General features: G+C 46.9%; 1 protein-coding gene across 1 annotated transcript; it reads left to right on the forward strand.

The window, feature by feature from the left end:
- LOC144157954 (monoglyceride lipase-like) lies at positions 1 to 25,416 on the forward strand. The gene is made up of 7 exons (XM_077688660.1): positions 1 to 112; positions 15,287 to 15,399; positions 16,261 to 16,397; positions 17,730 to 17,840; positions 22,012 to 22,185; positions 24,261 to 24,392; positions 25,181 to 25,416. The coding sequence occupies exons 2-7, from the start codon at positions 15,300 to 15,302 to the stop codon at positions 25,367 to 25,369; spliced, it is 843 nt and encodes a 280-aa protein (XP_077544786.1). The 5' UTR covers positions 1 to 112; positions 15,287 to 15,299; the 3' UTR covers positions 25,370 to 25,416.
- The last annotated feature ends 817 nt before the right edge of the window (positions 25,417 to 26,233 follow it).

Below are 26,233 nucleotides of genomic sequence, written 5' to 3' on the forward strand. Positions count from 1 at the left end.
TACAGCGAGCGACATCCTTCGTCTGACACGAGCACTTAACCGCCACTACTCCGTTGGACGCGTGGGGCACGACATCGCTATCAACATGGGCTCACACCCCTTTTTTGTACAGGTTGTTTACTTACGCTCTTCTTCATGTTACCGTACCTCGAATAGATATGTTATGGTGGTGGCGTGCCCTGATACTGTATTTGAGTGTGCCGCTTCTATCAAGAGACGGTGTTTTTCTGGTGTTGAACGTATGCTTATGTGTCTTGCCAGTATGCTGTTAATGGTGTCGGGAGATGTTGAAAGCAACACTGGCCCTAACGGTGACACCCCTTCCGGCCCTCATGACAGCCAATCCTCTCAGGCCAGCATTGATGGCATTTTTGAAATTTTAAAGCGGTTGGAATCAGGGCAAGTACAGTTTTTTCGCGAACTAAAAGAAGCGAAGGACCAACAAGTTGCAATGCACACCTCTATTGAAGTTTTGCTGGCCAGGGTAACCGTGGTTGAGAGCGACGTTAACTCGTTGAAACAAACTACGCCTAGCGCAGCATCGGAAAACAATCTTGCTAGTTCCCTAACCCGAGACATCGCCCAGCTAAAAGGACAACTAGAAGCCGCCAATAACAGAACTCGCAGAAATAATTTAATCATACATGGAATAACTGATACTGCAAACGAAAACTGGGCTGATTCGGAAGAAAAAGGACGCTCTTTCTTTCAAACACAATTAGGCGAATGCGTCAGTCCCGACCGTATTGAGCGTGCGCATCGAATTGGGCAATTCTGCGAGAGTAAGAACCGTCCAATTATTGTGATGTTTTCTAGCTACAAAGATAAGGAGCGCATCCTTTCCTGTGGGCCTAAGCTAAAAGAGACTGATTTTGCAATGCGCAATGATCTTACCCCTGCTGTAAGATTAGCATATTCGAAACTTCTACAACACGCCTGCACGTTGGATTTACCGTACAAACCGAGGCATGACAAGCTAGTTATCAACAAAAAAACATTCGTCTACGATTCTGGGCTCGACCAAGTATAGTCGAAACAAAAAGTTAGCTAAGCGGGACGCAGTTGTCTCGGCAACATGGTGCATGCGGTCGTAACTCTGTTCAGACAGCATTACATATTCCAGAGTTTACTATCCTCGTCGTAAACTGCCGTAGCATAAAAAACAAAGTTGATGAATTTGCTACGCTCACTTCAAAAGCCAAGCCACACATTATCATTGGCACAGAGTCTTGGCTTCATAGTTCGGTCCGGGACGCTGAAGTTTTTCCGCATGGCTTTGTCGTATATCGTAGTGACAGAAATACCCAAGGGGGAGGTGTTTTTCTGCTTGTCGATGCCAGCTTACAATCTACTTCACTAACCGTATCGTTGAGTTGCGCAGAATCGGTATGGTGTAACGTTCACTTAAACAGCGGACGAGTCATCACTATCGGGTCATATTATCGTTCACCAGCATGCGCTGATCCGGAAGCCTTCAGGTCTTTATCAGACTTTCTGTCAACATTGAACCACAATTACATACTTGGAGGTGATTTTAACATGCCGCAAGTTCAGGGGTTGGATCAAAAATGCATTCCCACCGACTCGTGTGCGCTGTCTGCCGGTTTCTACGAGTTGATACAAGCAAACGATCTTTTCCAATTTGTAACCGAACCTACCAGGAAAGGAAAAGACGCGCTTCCGTTTTAGATTTGCTCTTCGCAAATAGGCCCTCACTTGTCCGAAATACTGTAGTCGTCCCTGGAATTAGTGATCATGACTGCGTCCTTGCCTGTTTACCACCAATCAGATTCAAAACTGTGCACTATAATCCACGTAAAGGTTTCTTTTATAATAAAGGAGATTTTGTCTCCTTATCCAGGGAACTTGCATCCTTTTTACCAGAGTTTAACGAAATGAGCCGATGCTCTAACTGCAACACTCTATGGGAAGCTTTCAAGGACAAACTACAGCAATTAATAGCAAAATGTGTTCCTAGCAAACTAATACCCCGCAAAAGGCGTGCCGACAAGCCGTGGGTGTCTCGTGACGTACGTCTACTTATCAACAAAAAGCGCCGTCTTTTGCAAACGTATAGAAAAAAGAAAGACCAGAGCGTATTGGATGCCGTAAGGCTCCTCGGCAAAGACATAAAAATCCGGAACAAAATTGCTAAAGACAAATATCTCTGCTGCTTGGGAACTAAGTTAAAAAAAATCCCAAAGAAATGTGGAAATTTTTGAAATCCCAGGGCAAGGAACATACAGGAATACCCTGTCTTCACGTAAACGCCACAACTGTTTCTGAGGACCATGAAAAGGCGAATTGTTTCAATCATTACTTTCAGTCTGTTTTCTCTCCAACGTATTGTGAAAACGCTCCGAGTGTCTCAGAACAAATAAATGAACAAATGGATCCCGTCATTGTGACCTATAATGGTGTACACAAACTACTCCAGAATGTTAAAGTTAATTCTTCAGGCGGACCTGACGGCATACCCAATACCTGCCGTGAGACTATTGCCCACTTTCTCGTTACTCTGTTTTCCAAGTCGATCGCTTTTGGTGACCTGCCTGAGGATTGAAAAATCGCTAACGTTGCGCCCATTCACAAAAGTGGCCCGAAAAGCAATCCTGAAAACTATAGGCCCATATCCCTCACAAGTGCCTGTAGTAAAATCCTAGAGCATATAATATATAGCGCCATAATAAAACACCTGGAATCTAATAGATATTTTACGAACTGCCAACACGGCTTTCGGGCAGGTTTTTCCTGCACAACGCAATTAACAGAATTTAGCCATGATCTCTTCTCATCATTTGACGTGAAAGAACAGACAGAGAGGGAATTTTTGGATTTTAAAAAAAGCATTTGATTCTGTCCCGCACTCGTTGCTGCTCCATAAGTTGTCTTTTCTTGGCCTACATCATGATGTTGTCCAGTGGATAACAGGTTATTTGCATAATCGTACCCAATGCGTCCTGATAAACGGCTGTAAACCAGGTGCTGTGAGTGTTAGTTCTGGTGTTCCGCAGGGGTCTGTTTTTAGGGCCCCTGCTTTTCCTTGTATATATTAATGATATTGTAAGTAATTTGTCCTGCAAAGTACGCCTTTACGCAGACGATTGCGTTGTTTATGGCAGTATCAAAAGCCCAATTGACACGGACTATCTTCAAAGTGATCTCGACCATATCCAAACGTGGTGTGCAAAATGGAAAATGACTGAATATTGCGAAATGTAAGCACGTTTCCTTCACACGCAGTCGCAGCCCTGTTTTATCAAAATACACTCTCGGAAGTACGCATCTTGATACAGTGCTAGACTATAAATATCTTGGAGTCTATTTCTCATCTAACCTAACCTGGAAACGTCAGTTGAACACATGTCCTTTTCTGGCTTCCGCATGCTCAACTTTCTAAAACGCAACTTCAGTGATGCTCCTGCAAAAGTTAAAGAACTTTTATGTTTCACCAACGTAAGATCCATTGCGGAGTACGCCTGCGCCGTGTGGGACCCACAATTTGAAAATTTATGTGCACTACTAGAACGCGTCCAGAACCGCGCCACCCGATTTGTAACTAAAAATTATAGTTTTCGCACTAGCATTACATCACTTAAGGCAGAGTTGGGCTGGGAAACATTAAGTAAACGTCGGTTGCATCACAAACTTGAACTACTATATCGTATTTATTTCAATAAGACTGGTATTGATCCTAAAATTTTCTTACTACCCCCGCACTTTGTATTTAAGCGTGCGTCGCGACCATGAGTGGAAAATTCGTGAAATTGATTGCCGTACTAATGTGTACAAGGGTTCTTTCTCTCCCCATTCCATTGGGGAATGGAATAAACTACCAAGTAATATTGTTAATTGTACATCTGATGCTCTGTTCCACACGTTTTTGTCGCACATGTAAATTTCTCATTGTGACACTGCTTGCACATTTGACGCGCTATTGTGCAGATTTGTACAACTTATTCTCATGTCAGTTTTTTTTCTTCTCTCTTTTTCTTTTTTCCCCATGTGATGAATCGTGTCCATGTATTTGCATATACCCCCTTCTGTAATGCCTTATTGGCGCTGCAGGTAATATGAATAAATAAATAAATAGATTGGATTGTATTGGAATTAATTGGTTTGTATTGGCTAATTCAATTGGAGTACGGGTGCTTAAAGAATTGGGTTTGCACATTCGCCGGTCTTCGCATTCCATAGAAGTCGCGTCATAACCGCGCCAGACGCACTGGCAGCGGCGCTTGCCTAGCTGTGCGCCTCCGTTGCGCAGTAGCCAAGTCTGACGCTGCGCAGGAGCCGCTGGATAACCGTTTCGCGTGGCTTCTTGGGAGCTTTACTTCGCATGCGCGAGGAGCAGTGACTGGACCGGACTGAACTGGACTGGACCGGACACGACTGGATTGGATTTTCATTGGATTGGATTGGAGTAGAGTGGAAATCGTTTGATCAGCACTAAGAATGATAATCAGATAATCCTAGACAACCAGGAAACCGAAGAATACCCAGCTGAACCTCAGCTTACGCTACGTATATCCTGGCCTAGCCGAGCTAAGCCACTTCTAATTTTTTAGACGACATTTCGAACGAAGCGAGCAGATGCGGGCAAACGTTTTTGTGTGTCATCGCTCGCCAAGCACACCCACCTGACAGCACCGCAAATCATGCTCTTTCACTGCAGCGCACCGTGAGTTCACCAAATGATTCGCTGGCAACCCGTTTGGTTTCGTTCGCATGGTTTGCGAGCGTGCGTGGTTTCATTAGGGTTTAAATTTATTTACAGATTCTGCAAGCCCTTCCCGGGCCCATGCATAAGTGAACAGAAAGAAATACATCAACAGAAATGCAACATACAACTCGACAATCCATCAGTGTTGCTTGACGTAAATTTAAAACTCACAACACACATACCTGAGGCCTAAATATGCTGACAAAAACGGCCGTGGACATGAACACAATAATAGTGTATTCCAGTTTGCAGCAACGCTTCAACCAAAAGATATATTACCAATACGTTGACCGAACACTTCTAACGACACCTAATTCACTGTTCCTTCAGGCAACATATTTCAGTAATAAATTGCAGGAGGAAGCGAACAATTGATCATATTAATGCCGCTAATCGGTTGCCTAATAGTCTTCCTGTGATGTGTTCTCGCTGAACGTTTGAAAGGCTCTTGGGTGTAGTTTTCCTTAGACAATTTCAAGTGACCGTAGTAAAGCAAATAAAGAACTTTTAAGCTAGATATCACCCTACTCTGTTCTAGTTGCTGAAGGTTGGCGCTATTACGTAAAGTGATTACGCTATAGTGACGCGAATAAAAGAATAAATGAAACGCAAAGCTAAAATCTGTACTTCCAATTTTACTAATCAAGTATTGTTGGTAAGGGCTCCAAATAACATCTGCATACTCCAACTTAGGTCGCACTACTTTGTAAGCGTTTAATTTCACAGCAGGGGGGTATTACGGCACTTTCGTTTCAAAAATATCATTTTCTGAAGTGCAACCTGACAAACGTCACCGTGCGTTTCCCAAGTGAGGTTACCTGTAAGTGTGAGGCCGAGAGGCCTAGAGGTTTAACCTTATCAGTTCTGTTGATGGTAGCACTACCAAAACATAAGCAAAACTGAGGGGCCTCTTTTGGTGGCTGATTGCAATAGAACTTGTCTTGGTAGTATTTATCCTTGATTCCCACTTTCTACACCACATCTCAATTGAGTGCGAAGCATTGTTTCATTTAGTTTGGTTGTCTCGGTATGTTAATAGCTGTGTACACCACGCAGTCGTCCGCAAATAGATAATATGAATAGAGGGTTCAACAGTAAGATCAATATCATTTATATATACTAAAAAAGGGGAGAGCCCAGCACAGAGCGCTCTGCCACTACAGAGTACACGTACAACTCTTCGGAGACGCACTCATCAATAGCGACATACTGTCCCTATCCGAAAAGGCAGCGCGCTGGCAAGCTGCGATCAGCGCCCGCCTGATTTACGGACCAGCGCGCGTGTTTTCCAGCGGCGCTGTCCGCTGAAAAACGCGTGCCCTGCCAGCTCGAAAACGCTTGTGCTGGCGCTGTTTTAAGTGCGAATGCACTTCTTAAGCGAGCCTGAATCGTCCGCCGCCGTCGTCCGCATAGCAACAGCTGCGGGTGCGCGCGCTCCTCGTCTTCTCTAGCAACGGGGGGAGATGGGCGCGCGCTGCCTGGCCGCGTCCCCATGGCTCATTCTTGTTGTTGTTCCTGCTGACATGGCACATACCCACGTGGGGGATTGGCCAGGAATCGGGCGTGAGAAGGGCTAATGCACCGGCAATCAAGCAATCAAGTACAACGACAACACAAATAGGTGTCTGTGAATAAATGCAAGCAATCGGGCAAGCAAATCAAATCGGGCAAGCAAATCGGGCAAGCAAATCGGGCAAGCAAATGCAAGCAAATCAAGCAATCGGGCGTGAGAAGGGCTAATGCACCGGCAATCAAGCAATCAAGTACAACGACAACACAAATAGGTGTCTGTGAATAAATGCATCTTTCTTTCTTTGTAGTTGTGTGCGTGTGTGTGATCTCTCTTTCGCGAACATTACCGAACCGCGCAAATTCAACTCGTGCATTCGCACTTTCACATTCTTCCCCTCGGGGAAATGCGGGGAATTTTTTCGCGTGCGCTGGCGCTGTTTTTCGCTTGCGCTGGTGCTGTTTTTCGCGTGCACTCGCGGGTAGCAGGCAACACCATCGCCGACTACCATGCCCGAGAAATGTCAATCCGGGCCGAGAACGAGCCGGAAGAGCTACCGCACCCGGTTACCAGCTTTCGGGACATTACCCGGATGTACCGAGAGGAGAGGTGCAGACTGCCGGAACCGCACCCCAAACTGACTAGGCAGCAACAGACGATCCTGCGTCGAGCGCAGGCGGGATCGCTTGCGCATCCCGTACTGATGAACCGCATGTACCCTGCGGAACACGATACGCTCTGTCCGTTTTGCAAAATAAAGAGGGGCACCCTGCCGCACATCTCGGCAGAGTGTACAGAACTCAAGAACCCCCCTTCTTCCCTTCCCCACAACACCCCCAATCCCCAACCCCTTGAGCGATGGGAGACCTTGTTGACCAGCCCCGCCCTGCCGACTCAGCTCGCACTGACAGACAGGGGCCAGGAGCTGCTGGGAACATATGGGTCCCGTAACTAGGGGACCACCCCGTCTGGTGCCAGCGCGCACCACCGATTTCTTGGGCTCAGTAAAAGTTGATTCCTCCTCCTCCTCGCGTGCGCTGCCGATGGATATCGTGCTGTAGCGCTGGCCACTACAGCACGATATTTCGAAAATTTACATTCAATTTTATTGCTTGTTCATATCTTTACACAGGACATCTCTATGTTGCCAACTCTCGCGCGTTGATATGGAACTGTATTGTCCATGCACACAGGCTTCATTTTTATTATCTCCATTGCAGAAGACGTATTCGAAGATCCCTTGCTTGAAGGCTGTCTTCAGGACTATGCAGGATCCCAAAACAGGAGCCCATAAACCGCGTAGAGCTGTTGCTGTTTGCGGTGCACCTTGCTCCAGGCGCGTCGCTTGTCTTCCTTTGTCCCCAAGTTCCCGTTGGCACCTACAAAGAAAAACAAAACAAAACAAGACAAAAATGAGATGTAACTTTCCAGAAATATTGCAGAAAATTGAAGTGCTTACTTGCTATTTATGCCTGTAGATAGCACCACAAAAAATGTTTTAGAAAAATGGCGCAACTTATGAAGCTGGTGTGCAACGCATCCAATTATGGAAAGTTGTGTGCCCTGATTCACTGTTAACGTGGAACGTACGTTGCGAGGGTATTTGTTGAGCATTGCATGGAGCTGAAGACCTAAAAAAATGGCAACGCCCATTAACCCTGATGTCCGCTGGCCAACAGGCTGTTGGCCAATGATCTCCAAAGATATCTCTTGGCCAATGTGTCCATTGTTTGTTTGCCAACATGTATGTTGGCCAATGATGTCACTTGACCAACAAACCTTGGTGCCCAGAAGCCAACAGTCTGTATTAGCACGCTCTCACCCAGACTCGAAACTGTGCTAGCATGACCTCATCGCCATGAAATGGACTGTATGAGCTCACCCAGCCAAAGCAAACGATGCCGTGCATGAGCCAATTACCTTTCAAGAAGAGCGCAGGTTGACATCCGGATCTGTCGCTTCATCTGAGTGATACACCACATGAGCTATCCCTGTTCTTAGATTGTATCCAAGTATAAAGTGTTTCACTGCAGCTATGAGATAGATGCATCACCACACTCATATTGTCATTATATTTAGCTCTTTGACTGACACCATCTGGCCGTTAAGTAGAATTTAACATTTAATTTGTAAAGAAAACACCTGCTACAGCCGCAGGTAGCATTCCAAAGAAGAAATTAAGAAAACGTTTGGTTTACCAACTCACAATTGTCTTGTAGAATCACATATGTTCATGACTGTGTCTTGTTTAATTGATATTTCTTACTAACCGGGAGTTCAACATTACAGCAGGATTTTTAAATGTTGCGTTGAACAAGCATAATTTAGGCAGACAAGGAATAAGCAAACACTCCTTTTCTTTTTCATGACTGCAACCAGTGCCACTTTAAGTGACACAGTGAAAGTGCTTGCATATTCTCCATGTTCAATGCAGCGCAAGCAACCGAAACATCATGCCTCCCTTACGCAGCGCACTCATTGTGGCTGATGTGCTGCATTTTGCCTCTTCCGTGGCATTGACAAGCATCGACCAGAATTTTTTCTCCCACCTGCATTTAGGAGTGCTAGTCAAGGTTCATCTAGGTAAGCGTTCACATATTAAATATTAATTTTGAAAAAACTTTGGTCAAATGAAAGAAAAGGCTATACAGTGGCAGTCTTTGAATTCTGTCTTGGGTCACGGCCAAATTCGCCCCTACCATAAACTAAAAAAACCGCCTTAACCAATCTAAAAGACACATTTGTTATTGCCATCGAACAGCAGTTGGAGACGATGCTGCCTTGCGAGCACTCTGACATCTAGAAGTGGGCCATCCAAAGGGCCGAAGACGCCGCTGGAAACCAAGACATCCTGGCCGTCGTCTCAAGCACATCGACTCTCACTACGCCTTTCCTCGAGGAAGAAGGAAACTGCATACTTCGAAAAGCATTAACGAGACGTTGACAAAGAAAGAAGGACGGATTCTCGGCTTAACCTTACAGAGAGACGGAGCAGGCCTTGCAACCATCCAAAAAGTTCAAGAAGCAGTACTTCAAGTCACCCATCTCATTCGCCACGTAAGGAAGAGACGCCATGGTCTAAAAGAGCACGACACAATACGCTTGACCCAAGCCATCATCATCAGTAGGATTACTTACGGTACTCCATACCTCAGCGTCAAGAATAGCGAGCGCGACAAACTGAATATTCTTATCCGGAAGGCCTAAAAACTTTCCCTTGGTCTACCTCCGACAACTTCTACCCACAAGCTAATGAATCTTGGTCTGCACAACACCTGGGAGGAACTCGCCGAAGCTCGCAAAACCAGCCAACTCAAAAGACTCAAACTCAACAAAACGGGTCGTCACACGTTACGTCGCCTTGGCTACGATGCACAGAAGACATCATATAGCAAACAGCGCATCCCCCTTGTTCTACGCCAACTTATCACCATTGCTCCCATCCCCAGACATATGCATCCCGTATTCAATGCATACCGAAGAAAAGCCAGGGTCATCACCATCAGAAAATCCGACAGAGACAACAAAGCAGCGGTCCGCTACACAGATGCTGTCCGGTACCGTCGAAAGTCTGCGCATGCCATCATCGTTGTCAACAGTCATGGCACACAACTCGCGTCGGCCGCAATCCTAATCCCGGACACAGACTCTGCCGAGGCAATCGCCATCGCCCTCGCTGCTACCGCAGACTCTGACTACCTCACTGCCATCACAGACTCCAAAACCACCTGCCGGAATTACCAACTAGGTCGTGTTTCTGGTCAAGCCATCCGCATCCTGAACACTTCACAAAGCTCCCCCGAACTCCACATAGTCTGGACCCCAGGCCACGCATCCCTCCAGGGGAATGAAGCGGCCCACGCCGCTGTCCGCGAGCATACCTTCCGGGCCTTCCCTTCGTAGGCAGACCGATCGATAACCGCCAGCGATGATATTCCAAGAAGATTTAGGATGTCCTCGCCCATTACCGACTGCAGCGCCGCATTTACCCCCCTCCCCACACCCCAACATGACCAGAGAGGACGCCATTACCCTCAGACAGCTGCAAACTAACACTTACCGCCACGGAACACTACTCCATGCCATCTACCCAACAACACACACACTTACTTGTCAACACTGCCCCACACCCAACACTCTCTACCTAATGGTCTGGGAGTGCCGACAATCACCATCGTTACCCCCGACCAAACCCAACACTGGAGCAGTGGGAGGACCAGCTGACCAGTTCACACCCTCAAGACCAGCAACTACTGGTGGACAGGGCCCGCCGGACAGCCAAGGACGAAGGCTTCCTGGACTAAGGAGGCCTCCCACAACGGAACTCATACAGTTAAATAAATGTTTATTCCTCCTCTTACTCCCCGTCCCCCTCTCAGTTCCTTCCTCTTCATGACGTTCTTCTCTAAAGGGCGTTTGTTTCCGAGTCATAAAAATCTAACGTCCCTTTATGCTGAAGGGAGACCTTGCAGAAAAAATATAACCGGGACCAGTAAGCGCTACCTCTACTAAGGTAAGGGGAAAAATGAATTTCAAGCGCCGGCCGCATTTGACGCGGCATGATGGCAGGAGTACTTGCGGCTTTCTAATTACCTATTTTCTGCTACTGCTACTACTTATGGAATAGTTAGAAAATTAACAGTTGCACCGGGTTCTTTTTAACTTAATTTTGGAGACAGGCCTCCATAGTTTTATACAGTTTACGCCATAATTGTTGCGATGTAAAAAAATGACGCCACTGCTTATCAATCAACGGCTAAAAATGAGGCTGGTTGGTTGCTGTTCTAATCAGAGTGACGCATACCCACTCAGGGTGGTTGTCTAGAACAGAGCAAAGATGTTAGCTAACATTGCCATGATCTTCCTCGTCGTCATTTCTCGATCTATTACGGCACGTGTTGTCACATTCTTCGGTGTAACAAAAAAGTGCTACAGTTATTGATCAATCGCTTAAATAAAAGCTGGTTAGTTGGTGCCTGAATAATAATACCGCGTGGCTACTCAGGAGGAAAAGGAGACAGCTATCATTTCCATCATCTTCTTCGTCGTCTTCATTTCTCGAGCGACGAGCACCCGCGTCAACATTTTCATTCCCGTCACCCCGAGGAGAATAAAGAGAAGTGAGCATCGAGAATGGATCCCGCCGCCTCTCCGTCGAAAGTGCTACCAACGGACCCCGAGAAACCGCAGCCCCAACCCGAAGACGACCCCCAAGGCGTCCCCATAATCCAGAACAGCGAGTTCCAGAGCGCCGACGGCTTCAACATCTGCTGCAAATCGTGGTCACCGGGCAAACGCGCCAAGTTCGTGCCGCCCTCCTTTCTCTTGTGTTGTAGACCTGGGCCATATCTCGCTATAACGGCGCCCAATCAGCAATGAAGCAAGCCTTGTCTTGGGAGAGCCTCCCTCGCGCTGCTGGTCAAGCTGGTGCCGTGTCTAAGGTCCTGGGCGGCTGAGCCCAGGAACGCGGGTTCTATCCCGCCCGCGGTGGCTGCTTATCATATAAAGGCTAAAAGTGATAACGCCAGGGTGTCGAGATTCCGTCACACGTTAAAGATCCATAGACGGTAAAAATTAAGGTAGTGTCTATTATCACGGCAACCGTGAGACTTATCGTCAGAAATTTCTCACGGCAGTCACCTCTTATTGGCTAACAACGCTGCCCAGACATTCTATGGGATGAATATTTCTAAAAAGCGGAGTTCGCAGCTGCTCCTGTAGCGCTGAGGTGTGGTATTTGGTTTTGAACCTGCAGAAGGGGAAGGTTGGAACCGACATTGCGATGTCTTTTTTTTGTGGGGGGGGGGGCGGAATTTTTCGGTCATCGTGATTTTTAATGCTTACTTTTTCGCTGGTGTTTACTATACCAAGAGGTCGACGCACAGGACTTCTAGAATAGGTTGAATAACGTTTAATGTAGGTTGTGTTCTATGTCGTTGGGCTGGGTTACATTAGGTCTGTTGCAGTTGGGCTGGATTTGGGTGGGTCATGACGCGTTAGCTTAGGTTACATTGGTTTCGTTGAGGTTATGTTACGTTAGGTTACGTTGGGGCGTAATATATTTCAGCGAATTTCAGGCCAGCCAGCTTTCATGGAAACTGACGTGAGATTAGACGCAGCTTTGGTAATGTCTTGGGCTGCTGAGCCCAAGAACGCTGGTTCTACCCCGGCCACGGTGACTGCGTATCAGACGGAGGCCAAACGTGATAACGCCATTCTGTCGAGATCCCGGCACACATTAAAGATCTACAGATGGTCAAAAATAATCCGGAGCCCTCCTTTAGGGCACATCTCAAAGCCCAGGTATAGCTTCGCTGCGTTAACCCTGTAATCTTTTAAAATAAGCCAAGCTGCCGCCGGGAACTAAGACGTATGCGGGCAGCGGGCAATAAGGAAGGAGCTCCTGTGGCAAGGGACGACCGCTACAGCCTCGAAATAAACTACGGTTATAATTATTTACCATGCACACAGTTTCTCCTTCCCCTTTTTGTGCATGTTCTCGAAATTTAGCGCTCTGGTTCTTCGCCACGTAACGCTAGGAGTACCTGTACACGCACTTCGTACCAGGCCCCAAGACCTATCCCAATGCTTCGGCCGCCAGTACTAAACGTTAATCATGATCGACCCGTTTATTAAGACCGTCTATCGCTGAGTAACTGGAACAATTACCGCATGATTATGTCGACTGCTGCTTAAAACAGGGTACATTAAAACGCTGAAATAACATATGCACCCACCCCGCCGTCACAGCTATCAACCGTCACAATGGTGACAGTGACGGTGCGGAACGGCACTGTAGACGCCAGGTAACCTTCGTCAGGTAGACGTGAGGGTAGCCGCGCCGCCGACAGCTTCCGCAGTGATAGCGTCTACTCGTTCATTTGCTCAAAGGGAGGGGTGCAAAAGGGAGTTGGGAAAAGTGTAAGGGCAAGCTTAGCAGAGGTCAAGCCGGTGCTTCGTGTGCTTCCGCAGTGAAAGCTTCTAAGTGCTACTTCATTTCGAGAAGGCGGTGCGGAGGGGGCTAGGGAAAGAAACGTAAGCCGTTCCACTCAATGTGAAAGCTGTCGGAAGTGTAGAGCAGTTATTCGGCATAGTGGGCTTCAGCGCCTTATCCGCTTACTGCTGCATTTCAAATTTCCCGCCTTCGCTTCTACAGCAATCAACCCAAAAGTCTACAAAGATTCCCTGGTAAACAAAAAGTGATGAAAATTGTGAAATGTGCTCAATGTGAAAGCTGTCGGAAGTGCAGAGCAGTGGTTCGCCATATGAACTGTAAAGCCGTTATCCGCTTACTGCTACCACCCCATGCAATTCAAATTTCCCGCCTTCGCAGTGCTCGCGCCTCCCTGCCTGAAACTACGCCAGCAGAAGTTCTGTTTTCCTTGTGCTTCTCTCCCCGAACGTGCCGGCGTTGCACTGCCACATTTTCCGTTTACTATCGCAAAAACCAACCCAACGGGCGTCCTTAACTGAAGGAACGCGTGCGCTGCCGGTTAATTACGTATATTTTGCCTCAAATGTACCTATAGTTTTCTTTGCGCTAAACAACGGGAAGGTGTATGACAAGCGCTAGCGTTTCACGAGTTTCGAACGCTTATGACTATATAAACCTCTTGGCTTTCGAAGCCTCTGGGGTACGCCGCAAACAACAGCGCTAACCCGGGACGCCGCCTTGGTACTCTATATACTTGGGTCGAGAAAGCGAGCTAGGACGTCAAGGCGCGCGCCTAAAGTGTTCTGCACTTAGAAGAGTATACATATGAACTACTGCATACAGCAGAACAGAAACAAGCCCTTCAAGATAAACGGTTACACCAACCCGCAGTGGGATGCATAATGTATTAAAACGTTACACGCACGAAAAAAAGTAATGCCTTGTTATTTAAGGTCTGAAGGATTGGAAACTAGCAAAACAGAGAACGAATAAAAGGAAGGCCCGCAAGGAACTATTTTGCCAGGCAGCATTGATAGGCGCTAGCTTCACGACAACAATTTGGGGGACGTAAAAAAAAAAAAGAAACAGTACCAAAATGACGCTATCAATCCACACACTTCCTTTTTCGAAGTACCCGTCGAAGCACGCGTCGCTTCGTTTCTGCGTCATTTCGAACGCGCACTTTTTTTCTTGCGCGGCTGGAGCCATGCTGCGGCATTTCGAACGCACCATTCTTTTTTTTTTTTTTGCGCGACCGCTTTTTTCGCTTACTGTCGTAAAAACCAACCGAACCAGCGTTCCTAACTAAAGGAACGCGGGGCTGCCGGTTTTACACACGTATTTTACCTGAAATGTACCTGCAGTTTTCTTCGCACTAAATAACGGAGAAATAGATGAATCACAAGCGCCAGGGGTTCACGAGTTTTGCACGGTTATAGCTATTTAAACTGCGTGTTTTTGAAGTCTGAGCGTGACTTCCCTAAGACTCTACTTTGGTCCGTTATCTCGCTGCGCAATTTGATTCCGGCAGTCACATCGACCGTTACCGAGCTAAGACGACAAGGCAACCCTATAAAGTGCTCTGTACTTAAATTATTAAAGGCGTGTGCCATGATAAAACAATGCAAGAAGGTGCTGGCTGTCTCAAAGTTCACTGCACATCGGCGTCTACAACGGCTACTGCGCCGAGACGCGTCTATTTTATCTTGCCGTGCAATTTTTTGCGTGTTCACTGCAGGCTGTCGCCTGAAAACCAAGCTTTTGCTCAAGAAAATGGGTTTTATCGCGTTCCAGCACGGCACAGTTGACTAAATAAAATATGTACCATGTACGAAACGGAAAACTCATTCGTAGTTGCGAACACCGCCAACGCTCGAAATAAATAAAATTTGTTCTGACATTTCACTTAAATTCTGTGTCACTCCCTCCTGGGTCGCATGCTAGAAAGCGGTGCTGGTCACCGGCGTTCACAGAGTGCAATAACCCGTGATTTTTTTTGTGTGTGCTGAGCAAATTTGCTTGATAGTCAGAACCGACTAACCAGAACCAAATGCCCGTTGAGGGATCTTTTGTTTCGTTTTCATTTGCAAGCTAAGTTGTTCAGTGGTTGTCGACGCAGGGGGCTCGTGTTCATGGTGCACGGATACACCGAGCACTGCCACCAGCCCTACTATGACACCCTGGCCAAGGCTCTGGTCGCGCTCGGCTGCTGCGTCTTCGCCCAGGACTTGGGTGAGCCGCCCGAAGAGCTGGGTGCCCCAACGCGGTGGCTTTCATATTTACGAATTAATTGTATTGTACCCGGGCTTGTAAGAACAGCGCTTTTAAAGTTAGACTAGCGGTAGTACTTGCTGATGGCCAGGGGCGCCCGTATAACAGCAGGCATAACACATATTGAGAAAGCCGTAAACCACTCAGTTTGCACCCAATTCATGGTCGTGGGACCAGGTATTATTCTACTCCCAATTCTCAATCCTTACAAATGGCAGTAAAGTTGTCTTCCTTCGAAATGGCAGCGGAAGCAGACAGAAGTGATAATTTGAGCTGCACTGGACGCCGAATAATTAGCGTATATCAAATAGGCTTGTGTACAGCTCGAAAAAACACGGTACAGCACGCAAATCACGTTGTGTAACTAACTTGCAAACCATTTTCAAAGATGCAAGGAAGGGAATTAAGAGCAGTGCATGCAGCTTGTCACACTAACAGAACGACTTTCAAGATGCTAAACGTTTTGTGACACGGGGGTGACTTGCGCCTTTTCTTGCTATACATCCAAGAGCAAAGAGTGGTATTGTCCGCCCATCATTTGCTTAAATTAAGTGATAATGTGTTCGTTAGAAATGTAATTTATGTTCTAGGCGTTTCAAAGATGTCTGAAAGTGGCTATGGGACCTCGAAAGACAGAAATATTACGAGGCCCACGCGAAATTATAACGCCAGTTATGAGATACATGTAAAAATGTAGAGCCTTTTATGAGCCCAGTATTAAATTATGAGGAATTGTATGATGACCATGTGAAATTGAGGCCTTCTATGAGGCCTATGTGAGGTTTAATGCGCCATCTGCATTGGTGACACTTCGCTCCGCAGTGGGACACGGCAAGAGTAGCGGACCACGGGCAATCGTCAAGTCGATCGACACGTACGTGGACGACGTCCTTAATCACTCCGACGTGGCAAGGCGGAGATTCCCGCGCAGGCCTGTCTACCTCTTTGGGTATTCCATGGTCAGTGTGTTCTGCGGAATTTCTTCAGAAGTATCGTTCTGGTATACCCGAACCGATAAATGCGAGAATAATAACTGCATGACATGCAGTAAAATCACTCCACTTTAACCACTGAAGGCCGGGGGGCAGATTCATGTTAGGAAATTTGGTCGAAATAATAAGCAGTCTATGGAAATTTAACTGCACCGGCAGCATATTTCTATTTAACCGCGTATACTGGACAACCACAGAACCTTACGCAGCTGAGACGATATTTATCTATGGGAAGGAAAACAATTACATTAGGCATCGCAGCGGCACAGGCACCCCAAAAGCGTTTTTTGTAGGTGCGATATGCACCTTAGGACCTTTCTTTGTCCATGCCTTGGCCTCCTTGTAGTACACAGTGTTATAAACCGAATATGTGTGCCAGCCCACCTAAAAGGTTCCAGGATTGGACTGAATTGGATATAGATTGGATTGGATTGAAATGGATTGGATTGGATTAAATTGAATTGTATCGGATTGGAATTGTATATACTGTACACACGCGTTGTCACTCATTTACATGCGCCAGTGGGCAATGCCACGGGTGCTTTACGGTAAGAATGATCCCCAGTGCTTCGCCCACTCATGATTCACTTCGTGGAAATGCGCGAATTTTTTTCTAAATACAGTAAGGCGTGACTTCCGGCGTTTGAGTTGGACATAAATGTATAAATCGCTGAGATAAACTCAACATCTCTGAAATGCACTGCACAGCTGCGACATAGACCTTCGCAGAAGAAAAACTTTGATAAAGATCCCTCAAACCTCGTTCTTATTTTCCCTGCCGAAGGCTCGATGAAATTTTCCAATACAGCATGGTTTTCCCGACGATAAGGTCAAGGCGTGGGCAGATTGGTTCATGGTTAACCAAGAGGGGAACAGCGCACAACGAACGATGCACCAGACGAAGAAAAAGGGACAACCACAGCGTTTGTGGTTGCCATTTTTTCTTCGTCTTGAGCATCGTCGGTTTTGCGCTGTTCCCCTCTTTCTTTCGGGATGGACTTGAATACCTAATGAATGTATGGATGGTTGGTTGCCGGTCCCGAACATTAAAAAAACTGGGCCTTAATTACCTTACGGAAGTTGCGGAAGTGGAGATACGAAAAACAGATACAGAAAGGCCATGTGGCTTGGGCCTTTCTACACCTGCAACTGGTCCAACTGGTGTGTGAGTACTATCGGATTAAACACTTTTTGAGCTTCAGAACGTTCGACGGAGTAAAGGTGTGCTTCCGGCACCTTCAGACGGCTGGGTGCCCGGTATTGACATTGCGCACGCCTCTGTTCCTCCCCACTACCCAGGGAGGCTTAATATCCGTCATGGCCGCCCAACGAAGACCCCTTGATTTCGCCGGAATCGTCTTGATGTCACCGCTAATGGCCTTCAAAAAAAACCACCTCAACTGGTTCAAGGTACGAGCGCGTTCCCTATCACCCAACACATTTCTCTGTGTCCAGATCAGAGTTCACCGAGTGGCACACAGGGACCTGAAGTTTTGACTTGAAGCTATGCAGGCTCAGATGTGGCGGCAATTCTGTATCGCGAAACGTGCTGGCGCTCAGATTACGCAGACGAAGAATTACACAGACGGCGATAAAATGCCCACTACAAACTGTAATATTGTCTCTTGTCTAAAGCTTGTTTAGACTATTTTAAACACGACAGCCCGGTCCCCCGCCACTATTCCCGCCAGAGTGAGCCCTTGTACGTACCTAACGAAGTCGATGGATACAGCGTTGTGGGATGGATGACATGAACACGTGCGCAGCGTATTCGTTACAGCAAGTGCTTTGAATGTATCACTGGGATAGTTTATGGCCTAAAAAATAAATTTTGCGTGTCGGCAAAACTTTCCGCCGTCGATCCGCGGGCAGAGAGCCGCACAAGAGCAGACAGCGGCAGAGCGCGTGCGGATCCGGGAGGTGACGTCAAGCCGAGCGGGCAGTGGGGGCACGCAGCTTTCAGCCTAGTTGCTCGTGAAGCCGTGGATCCTCGTCGCCTCCCGCTGCCTGACGCGCGGTCAACCGGCATACCGGCTTAAAATGGAGTGTTAAGCTAAAGCAGGGCATAGAAGGCGCCACAGAGGGTGGAATGGGAATGACGCGACGAAGCTGCAATATTGGTGAACAACTAGAATAGTAATTGTAGGCCCATGACGCTGTCAAAGCGAGAAAACCTGACGACTGAGGCGGCGTTTTGAGCTCAAAGCACGGTCTGTACAGTGTGCGTGTAGCGTGCGAGAAGCGCCGAGTTGCGGGATCCCGTAACCGGAACAAAGTAAGCTAAGCGTGTCAGGCCTCGTGTTCGCGCCGGAGAGGGTTGATATGCGAACGCATTCTGAAAGCATTAAGAATGGTTTTTGAAGAGAAGCTGCCTATGGAGGACTTATGGTGATGTAGTTACACCAAAATGCACTGCGTGAAAACCACCTTTTACACCAACCATGCGCCTCAACAAACAACACTTCATCTGGTCGGAATCGAACTTGGGTACCTCGCGTTATGAACCAACGTCGATCCGATTGCTCCATTATCGCTTTTTTTCTTCATTGCCTGCTGATATACAACAGAGGTTCTTGGTGACAAAAACACCAAAGGAACACATCGATGGCTTTGCCACCGACGCGTTTCCATTCAAAGTTTTTAGGCGAACTAACTCATCGGGAACGGGCAACCCCTCAGGGGGTCCTGCCAAGTGTTGCACACGTTCCTCTAAAACAAGAACAAAAGCTCGTTCCTCGTTCCTCCGAAATTTTTGAAACGAGTTCCCGTTAGAAGTTCTTTTATTGCGAAAGGAACGTGTTCCAGCACCACTTCGAACATTGGAACGTGTCTTTACATTAACGTTACATTACATTACAAAACCCGAAGATTTGTACGCAAACAATCACCTAATCCACCCTCTCACTCTCAACTCAAACTCCCAGGTACTCATCAAAGTAATAGTATAACACAAGTTAAAAGCGATTAAATAAAGCGGGTGGCCTCTTTCAGGTATTGTCCATACGGCGCGCGACGAAATTATGCCCAAAAATGATGAAAGTCTTGTCCTTTATTAAACACAACTGTTGGACAAGATGGGGCGTTATGATTGAAAAATAGAGCGCGACTTCGACAACGACACAAATGAAGAATGACGGGACGAGCGCTCACTTGCAACTAACATTTATTAAAACATCGTCTCGTATTTATGCATGCATCACTAGGAGCATGAGCACTGGAATACACTAAATGGAAAGCACTAAATAGGTGATGGACGCCATCAAAATGACGTTTCCAAAAATTCAAACTCTGTGGCACGCAAAAGCCCAGATGTGTCGCTGACACAGTTCCACCGACCCTTTATGGAACGGTGGCGCTCCTCCGTTCCTCCGAAAAGGAACTAGTTCCAGGAACGCCATTGCTTGGAACGCCGTTCCGTACAACACTGGTTCTGCCTGATTGCGATACGCGTACCGTGGATACATAACACTTTTGATGAAATTCTTGCGCACAGGTAGCGCAGCCACATGGGCACCATTCACAGCCATTCTTGATTTCAAGATACTATGGAATGCTGGAACCACGATCCTGTCGTAGGTACACCCCCATAGTTCAGCACTGGCACAAAGTGGAGTCCGTGGGGCGTGACTGGCAATTCGTTTGTCATTGTTCGTTGTAGGATATCCAAATAAAATATATGTCCCTGCAATCAACGAATATATGATCAAACGCTTCAGCTAATCTGTATAGCTACATTTCGTGACCCAAAGCAAAAATGTACCCTTCCTCGTACACCAGCTTGACACTGGTAGAGCGTTAAATGCAGGTTTTGAGAAGAAACGTTGCATTGCAGGTTTTATAGCGATTTTTTAAGCTTTTAATGACGTCCAGTCTTGACCATTTAGAATACATTGATATGTGCACCTGGATAGGAAGAACATTGTCAAGTAGAGATTTAAAAAATTGTTTCTCAGTAACTAAACACAAATATTCATTAGAAAAACATACACAAATGAATTGAAACGAAAGCGCGACTTCATGCGAATATCCTCGTACAGCAGGACTGAAGATATTACTTCAGGATGCAACGAACTTTGGAAAGCAATTTTTCATGCTGACTTGTGTCATTGCGCGATAATATTGATCTTTGTGGTCACGCAGAAAAAAAAATTTAAATACAACTTCCCTCTAGACAGAGCGAGCGAGCGAATGCTGAGTGCTCTATACAGATTGAAGCAAGTTTGTTCGGCTAGTCCGGTCAGTGCTAGACGACCAAATACACACCGCGAATACCCTGTGCAGCTCTTGCTCAAAGACACACGAATTAGTCAATATTTGCAAAACATACAACACTTTCGTGGTCACAAAAATATTACGCACAGCGTCCTTGCCCTTTTGTTCAATTCCCCCTCCATTTTTTTGTTTCTTTTTGCCAATACTGCGAATGTTCACGACAGGGCTCAAGCGGCCCAGCGGGGTATCTGCTCGGAGACTCGGACCATTTTTGAAAGACGGCTGGCGCCTTGCTCCAGTTTCCGTACCAAAATTCCATGGCCTTATCCGAATTCATGAGATGGCCATCCAGTTTGGAAACTTCGTGTTCTTGACAGCGTTGTGCGCACTCGGTCATTATGTCAGACCGAGAAGAAGAGTGTTTTTCTGTACGTTTATGCGCGTATCCATCCTATATAGGATAGATATAAATTACGGTGACATATGTCACTGTACTGTATGTCCTGACGAATACCTTGAAAAGGAGAATTAACGTTGCGTTTTAAAGCGCGAGCTCTACGCCGGGCGTCGCAAGGTCGTTGATAGCGTCCCAACGACCTTTAGCCGCCGCAGCGCAGTCGTGGCAGACGGCACAGCCGATAACGCGGCGGCTGTGCCGTCTGTGCTTGTGCTTAATATTTTGCTCGTGATAACTAGGTTTCGAAGTGTTAAGCTCGAGAGATATGTCTGCTTCTACACGGACAAACCAATCCCAGTCTAAAATCACAACAGGAATACCGCGAAAACCTAACAAGAATTCCTGTCGTACGAGAAAAACCTTTGTTGTGACAACAGAAGTCCTGTTGTTACGACAAACCCATCAGTTGTTACGACACGCATTTCTGTCGTAGCTACAAAGTCAATTTTCTCAGCGACAAAAATTTCTGCTGTCACAACAGAACTGCCATTTACGCTACTCTTTACAAGGAGCAATAACAATCAAACCATGTGGAACTACTGATGGAACATCAGGATCCCGACAAGAAAGGAATTCGACAGGACGGAACTTCAAAATCAGGACAGGAATACGGCACTCAATAGAACACCAGATGCCCGATATGACAAGAATACGAAGAGACGACAGTACAACACGCGAAAATACGACAAAACAACAGAAATTTTTTCTGTCGTTTTTTTTTTTATTGGGATCCTATGCCCCCGTACTTTATGACCTGACCAATGCCTCGGAAAGAGGAACTAATCTCGTCTTTATCTAGTGGGGCTCGGCCACAAATATATTGCATACTTTTCTGCATAAAACTTTGAACCACTCCCAAGACCACTCTGAGCGTGCGACTTCCTGGCTTCTTTCAACTTCTCGGTCATTCAGAAGATGATGACCAAGGTCCTGGGAAACCTCGCTCCCAACGCGCGATTGGCGCCCATGAAGCTGAACTTGATCAGCAGGGACCCCGAAGTCCTCTCCGCCGCCACCAACGACCCTCTGCGCTACCACGGACGCATACCAGCCGGATGGGTTTTCGCTATGCTGAAGGCTATGGAAGTAAGTTCCCTGAGAAAACGGTGCTCGAAGATGGGCCCCCGTCACGGTTGCGCACTGGCTTAGGTGTTGTGCTGTTTAGCCCATGGTCGCGGATTCGATTATGGTCGCTTTTCAGATGAAGCCGAAAAGCTTAGATTTAACTTCGACGAGTTAAAACCCAGCATTGTATTTTTCGAAACTGCTGCGCTGTCGACAGAATGGTCATGTCGACAAAAGTATTGTGTTCGAATTCCCAGAATTGTCTACTAAACTGTGACTATTCTTATGCCGCTTTCCGGTTTCACAGACCTTTCGCGTTATTTGGTGGCCTCTTGTGTGCTAATTTTTATTCCTTTAGTTCAGTGAGGGCGCTGGACTATAGGCAGACCTTGGGGATTTCCTTAAATAAATCTGAGCTTTGTAATAGCCACGCGTTGCTATGAGCAGACAAATTATGCGAATTTACTTGTTTTGCAACGGAGATGTACATGGCTAAGGTTCCAGGATTTTTTTTGTCCACCGGCGCCTTTGGGCAAGCATAAATGCATGGCGCCAAAGCCAACTATATCACGGATGCTCAGCAGAAAACGGCTGTAACGGTCAATTTACCAAAAACGTCCCCAAAAACAATTACGGTCAACTCCCGTTAATACACACTTCACGTGGACGACAAATACCTTTCAGTTAACCACAAGTACCAAAAATGAACGTTTTGTTAGTTTTAAAGGTCACTGTTTATTTAAAAAATCGGTATTTATCCTCCGCTTCTACTTGCGCCATCTTGCTGCGGAAAATAAATTATACAGAGTGTAAATGTGCCGGACTGCTTCTTCAGCGGTGCTCTCTAGAGCAAGAATATTTACCAGCCTTCCTAGGGGAAGTTGACAGAAGCGCGGAAGTTTTGTCACATCAAAGCGGCTTCAAAAGTGCGGCAAAACCATTCTCTTTAGGTGCGTCCAATCTTCGACGGTGCAACGGACCGTCAAATATTCAAACACCGTAATCGCAGACGAAGAATGGACCCATACGACAATTTCTCGCGCAGTACGTAAACGCACGTACAATCGACCTAAATGTAAATCGCATTTGAACGTCCTAAGCAAATGTCACCTGGTTCGGAAGAGCCACAAACGGAGGTGTGGCGTCTGGCGGGTGTGAGGAGGAGGCAGGGAGACATACTGAGCCTTGCGACGCGCTGGGAGATGACGCATTAGCAGCACATGCCGCCCTCCCCCTCACCCTATCGCCGGACCAGCTCCTTTCTCCATGGAGTGCCTCGTTCGCTGGCGCGGTTACCAAACCTCTGCGGGCTCAAAACAACGTGTAAAAAGCGGTTCGAACAGAAGCAAGATAAAATGGAAAATGAGCAGAAGAACAAAGAATGTCGGATCGTGCTGTTACAAGCACACCAAAACACGAAAGGTGAAGAAAATGACGCGCGCTGTCCCAACAGATGGTGCACGAGCCGTGTGAAGGCGGGAAATTTGATTTTAATTTAAGCAACTTCCACTGCATTCGTCGTGGGAGGAGGAGGAGGAGGAGGAGGAGGGGAGGGAAAGAGCTTGAGAGGTGGGAGAGTGAGAAAAGAGGGGCGTGTACGTGGCAGGGGCGGCAGAGTCTTTGAAAAACATTTGCATCTGAGCGAGAAGATACGTGGCCAACGTTTTCGGCAACAATTCCTTTTACGTATATGCAGGTGGGCGTCTAGTTTGCCACGAGAGGATGGATAGCAAAGAGTTAAAGTATAAGTGTCATTTTGTATCGTTTCCCTAATGACTACAACATACCCACCGTTGTTATAAAGCCTCACGTGATGAATTTACCTACCATTCCTCCAACTTGTCTCTATCTTCCTAGATGGTTTAGCCCATCCTCAGAGTTTTATGGTTCTCCTATCAATCATTGGCCTGCTTAGATTCCTGTTACAATCTCTCAGAAGCGCTATGGTCGCCCTGTTGTCTGTCTTTAGAAATCCCGGTAGCTGTAATTCGACCCAAGAAAACGTACTCTTAGATCGGCCCGGATGAGCACGTCGACGCTGTTCAGTCCGTCAGAGAAAGTGCTATGTGCGCGTGTCATTTTTCCCAACTTTTCAGGAGGCGTTGGATAAAGCGGGGACTCTCGAACTTCCTTTGCTCGTCCTGTTGGGCTCTGACGACAAGCTCGGCGACGTGGAAGTTATTAAAACATTCTTCCAAAAAATCCCGAGCAAGGACAAGACCATAAAGGTATCATCATTACATCAATGTCTACTCGCGTGCAAAATGCTAACCGTAACTTGTAGCCTAGTGAGGTGAGGAAGAGTGAGGATAGTCGGTTGCAGCATAGAGGCTTCTAAAAAATGTTCACGTCACAAGCTTTTATTTTGTCATGCCGCGGTTTGAACGATCGGGCATGCCGCATTTTTCATAGTCCTATTGAGCTTGGCGTACAATGCGCAATAATGTAAACCCTTAAGGATGTAATTCACTGTCTATAACTAACATCCTCACACCCTAGCCAAAAACAGTACCGATGAAAACACCCTTTAAGATGTTTCGTTGCCTAAACCACCCGTACACCCAAGCAAAGACCCAAGAATAGACTATTAAATGGTGTAGTTTTGTTAATTTCACCGTTGAAAAGAGTGTTTTTCTTTGTTTTTGATGGTGTGTAAAGGTGCTAGTTACACAACAAAAGGATTTAAATAATTGTACGTGGTAGTTGCTGATTTCTTTTCAGAATAGAGAGCCGTGGCGAGTTTGTCGTGAAATAATAGATGTAAGGCGAACCTTTCAAAGCGCCGATCTCCCTGACGAAGACAACACCAGCTCCAAGCACAGAGAACGTCTGTGCAAGGCAATTTTTTGCCGGTGCGCCGCAACTTTTGTTGACACAATAAAAATCTGCAAAATGTCAAATCAGAGACCTGGAATTGGCAATTTTTTAAAACCCTGTCATCGCTTATACCATGCTGAATACGCCGCTTATCGCCCAATAGTAGCCCCTTCGTTTATACTGCCCTCCCATTCTGCAGGTTTACGAGGGTGCCTACCACAACCTGCTGATGGAACCCGGAGGGATAAAAGAACAGGTCCTGAAGGACATCACCGAATGGTTCGTGGCGAGGCTGCCAACGAGGCGACGCTCCGTGTCCTGCCCGTCATCGTGCAAGAAATCACCGGAAGAAGATACGACGACTTCAGCGGAGATCACTGAATCCTAACGTGACGCAGAAACACATTTTGAAACATGCTGAAATGCAAACGTGACAGGGAGAAAATTAAATGTCTCGAAACTGGAACCGCTAGTTGGCTTTGTTTTCTGTCACTATTGTTTTGTGACTTTGCCCACCATGCACAGTAAACGGCTGCTCTCAATGGATTGCATATAAGGGGAGTCAGATATTGCACCAACCGTGTACGGTAGGTTGGTGTCAGCGCTAGGCGGGTCGCCGTAGCGACCCCACTTATGTGAAGACGCGAAACAGGGAATAAGTGGCGACCAGGCAGTTCCCCCGTCGGGCCTCTTTCACGTTCCAGGTGAAAAGCTGTTTTGTTCGCCTCTCCTGCAACCAAAACTTTCTCAGGGCACAAGGAACACTCAAGGCAACGAGCAAGTTGGTTCCAAACGAAAGTGTGACCTTCCCATAGCCATTTCAGCGTTGATTCGAGGCCGAGAGATTTCTCATTGCCGATTATACGCTAATCAAAAGCAGATAAAACGCGACGCAAACAGCGACATTCGCTGTTCGCGTCACGGTAAACCGGAAGCCATCGAGGTGGCGGTGATGTATAGCGGTATAGACCGTTTGCGCATGACCTCTGCGATTAGATGCTTACGGTGCGCCCCGCAGCAAAAATGTGTAAGCCGGCTAATTCCGCAACAGCTCGGCGCGAGCACGCCGGTTTCGCTGAGAGTCCTGCATGACTGACAGGCCCGGATCGTTTTGTCGGAAGGCTTTCACATCTCTCACAAAGTGGATCGCGTTCGCAAGCGGCCCTTTCGGGAGAGGTGTAAACCGGCTACCGAACTCGCCGTCCGTGCTCCCCTCCCCACTTCAGGTGCAAACGCTCGCGAACTGGCGAGG

Source organism: Haemaphysalis longicornis, unplaced genomic scaffold (assembly GCF_048455015.1).
Source record: "Haemaphysalis longicornis isolate Haplotype H1 unplaced genomic scaffold, Haemaphysalis longicornis Haplotype H1 scaffold_10, whole genome shotgun sequence".
Taxonomy (NCBI): Eukaryota; Metazoa; Arthropoda; class Arachnida; order Ixodida; family Ixodidae; genus Haemaphysalis; species Haemaphysalis longicornis.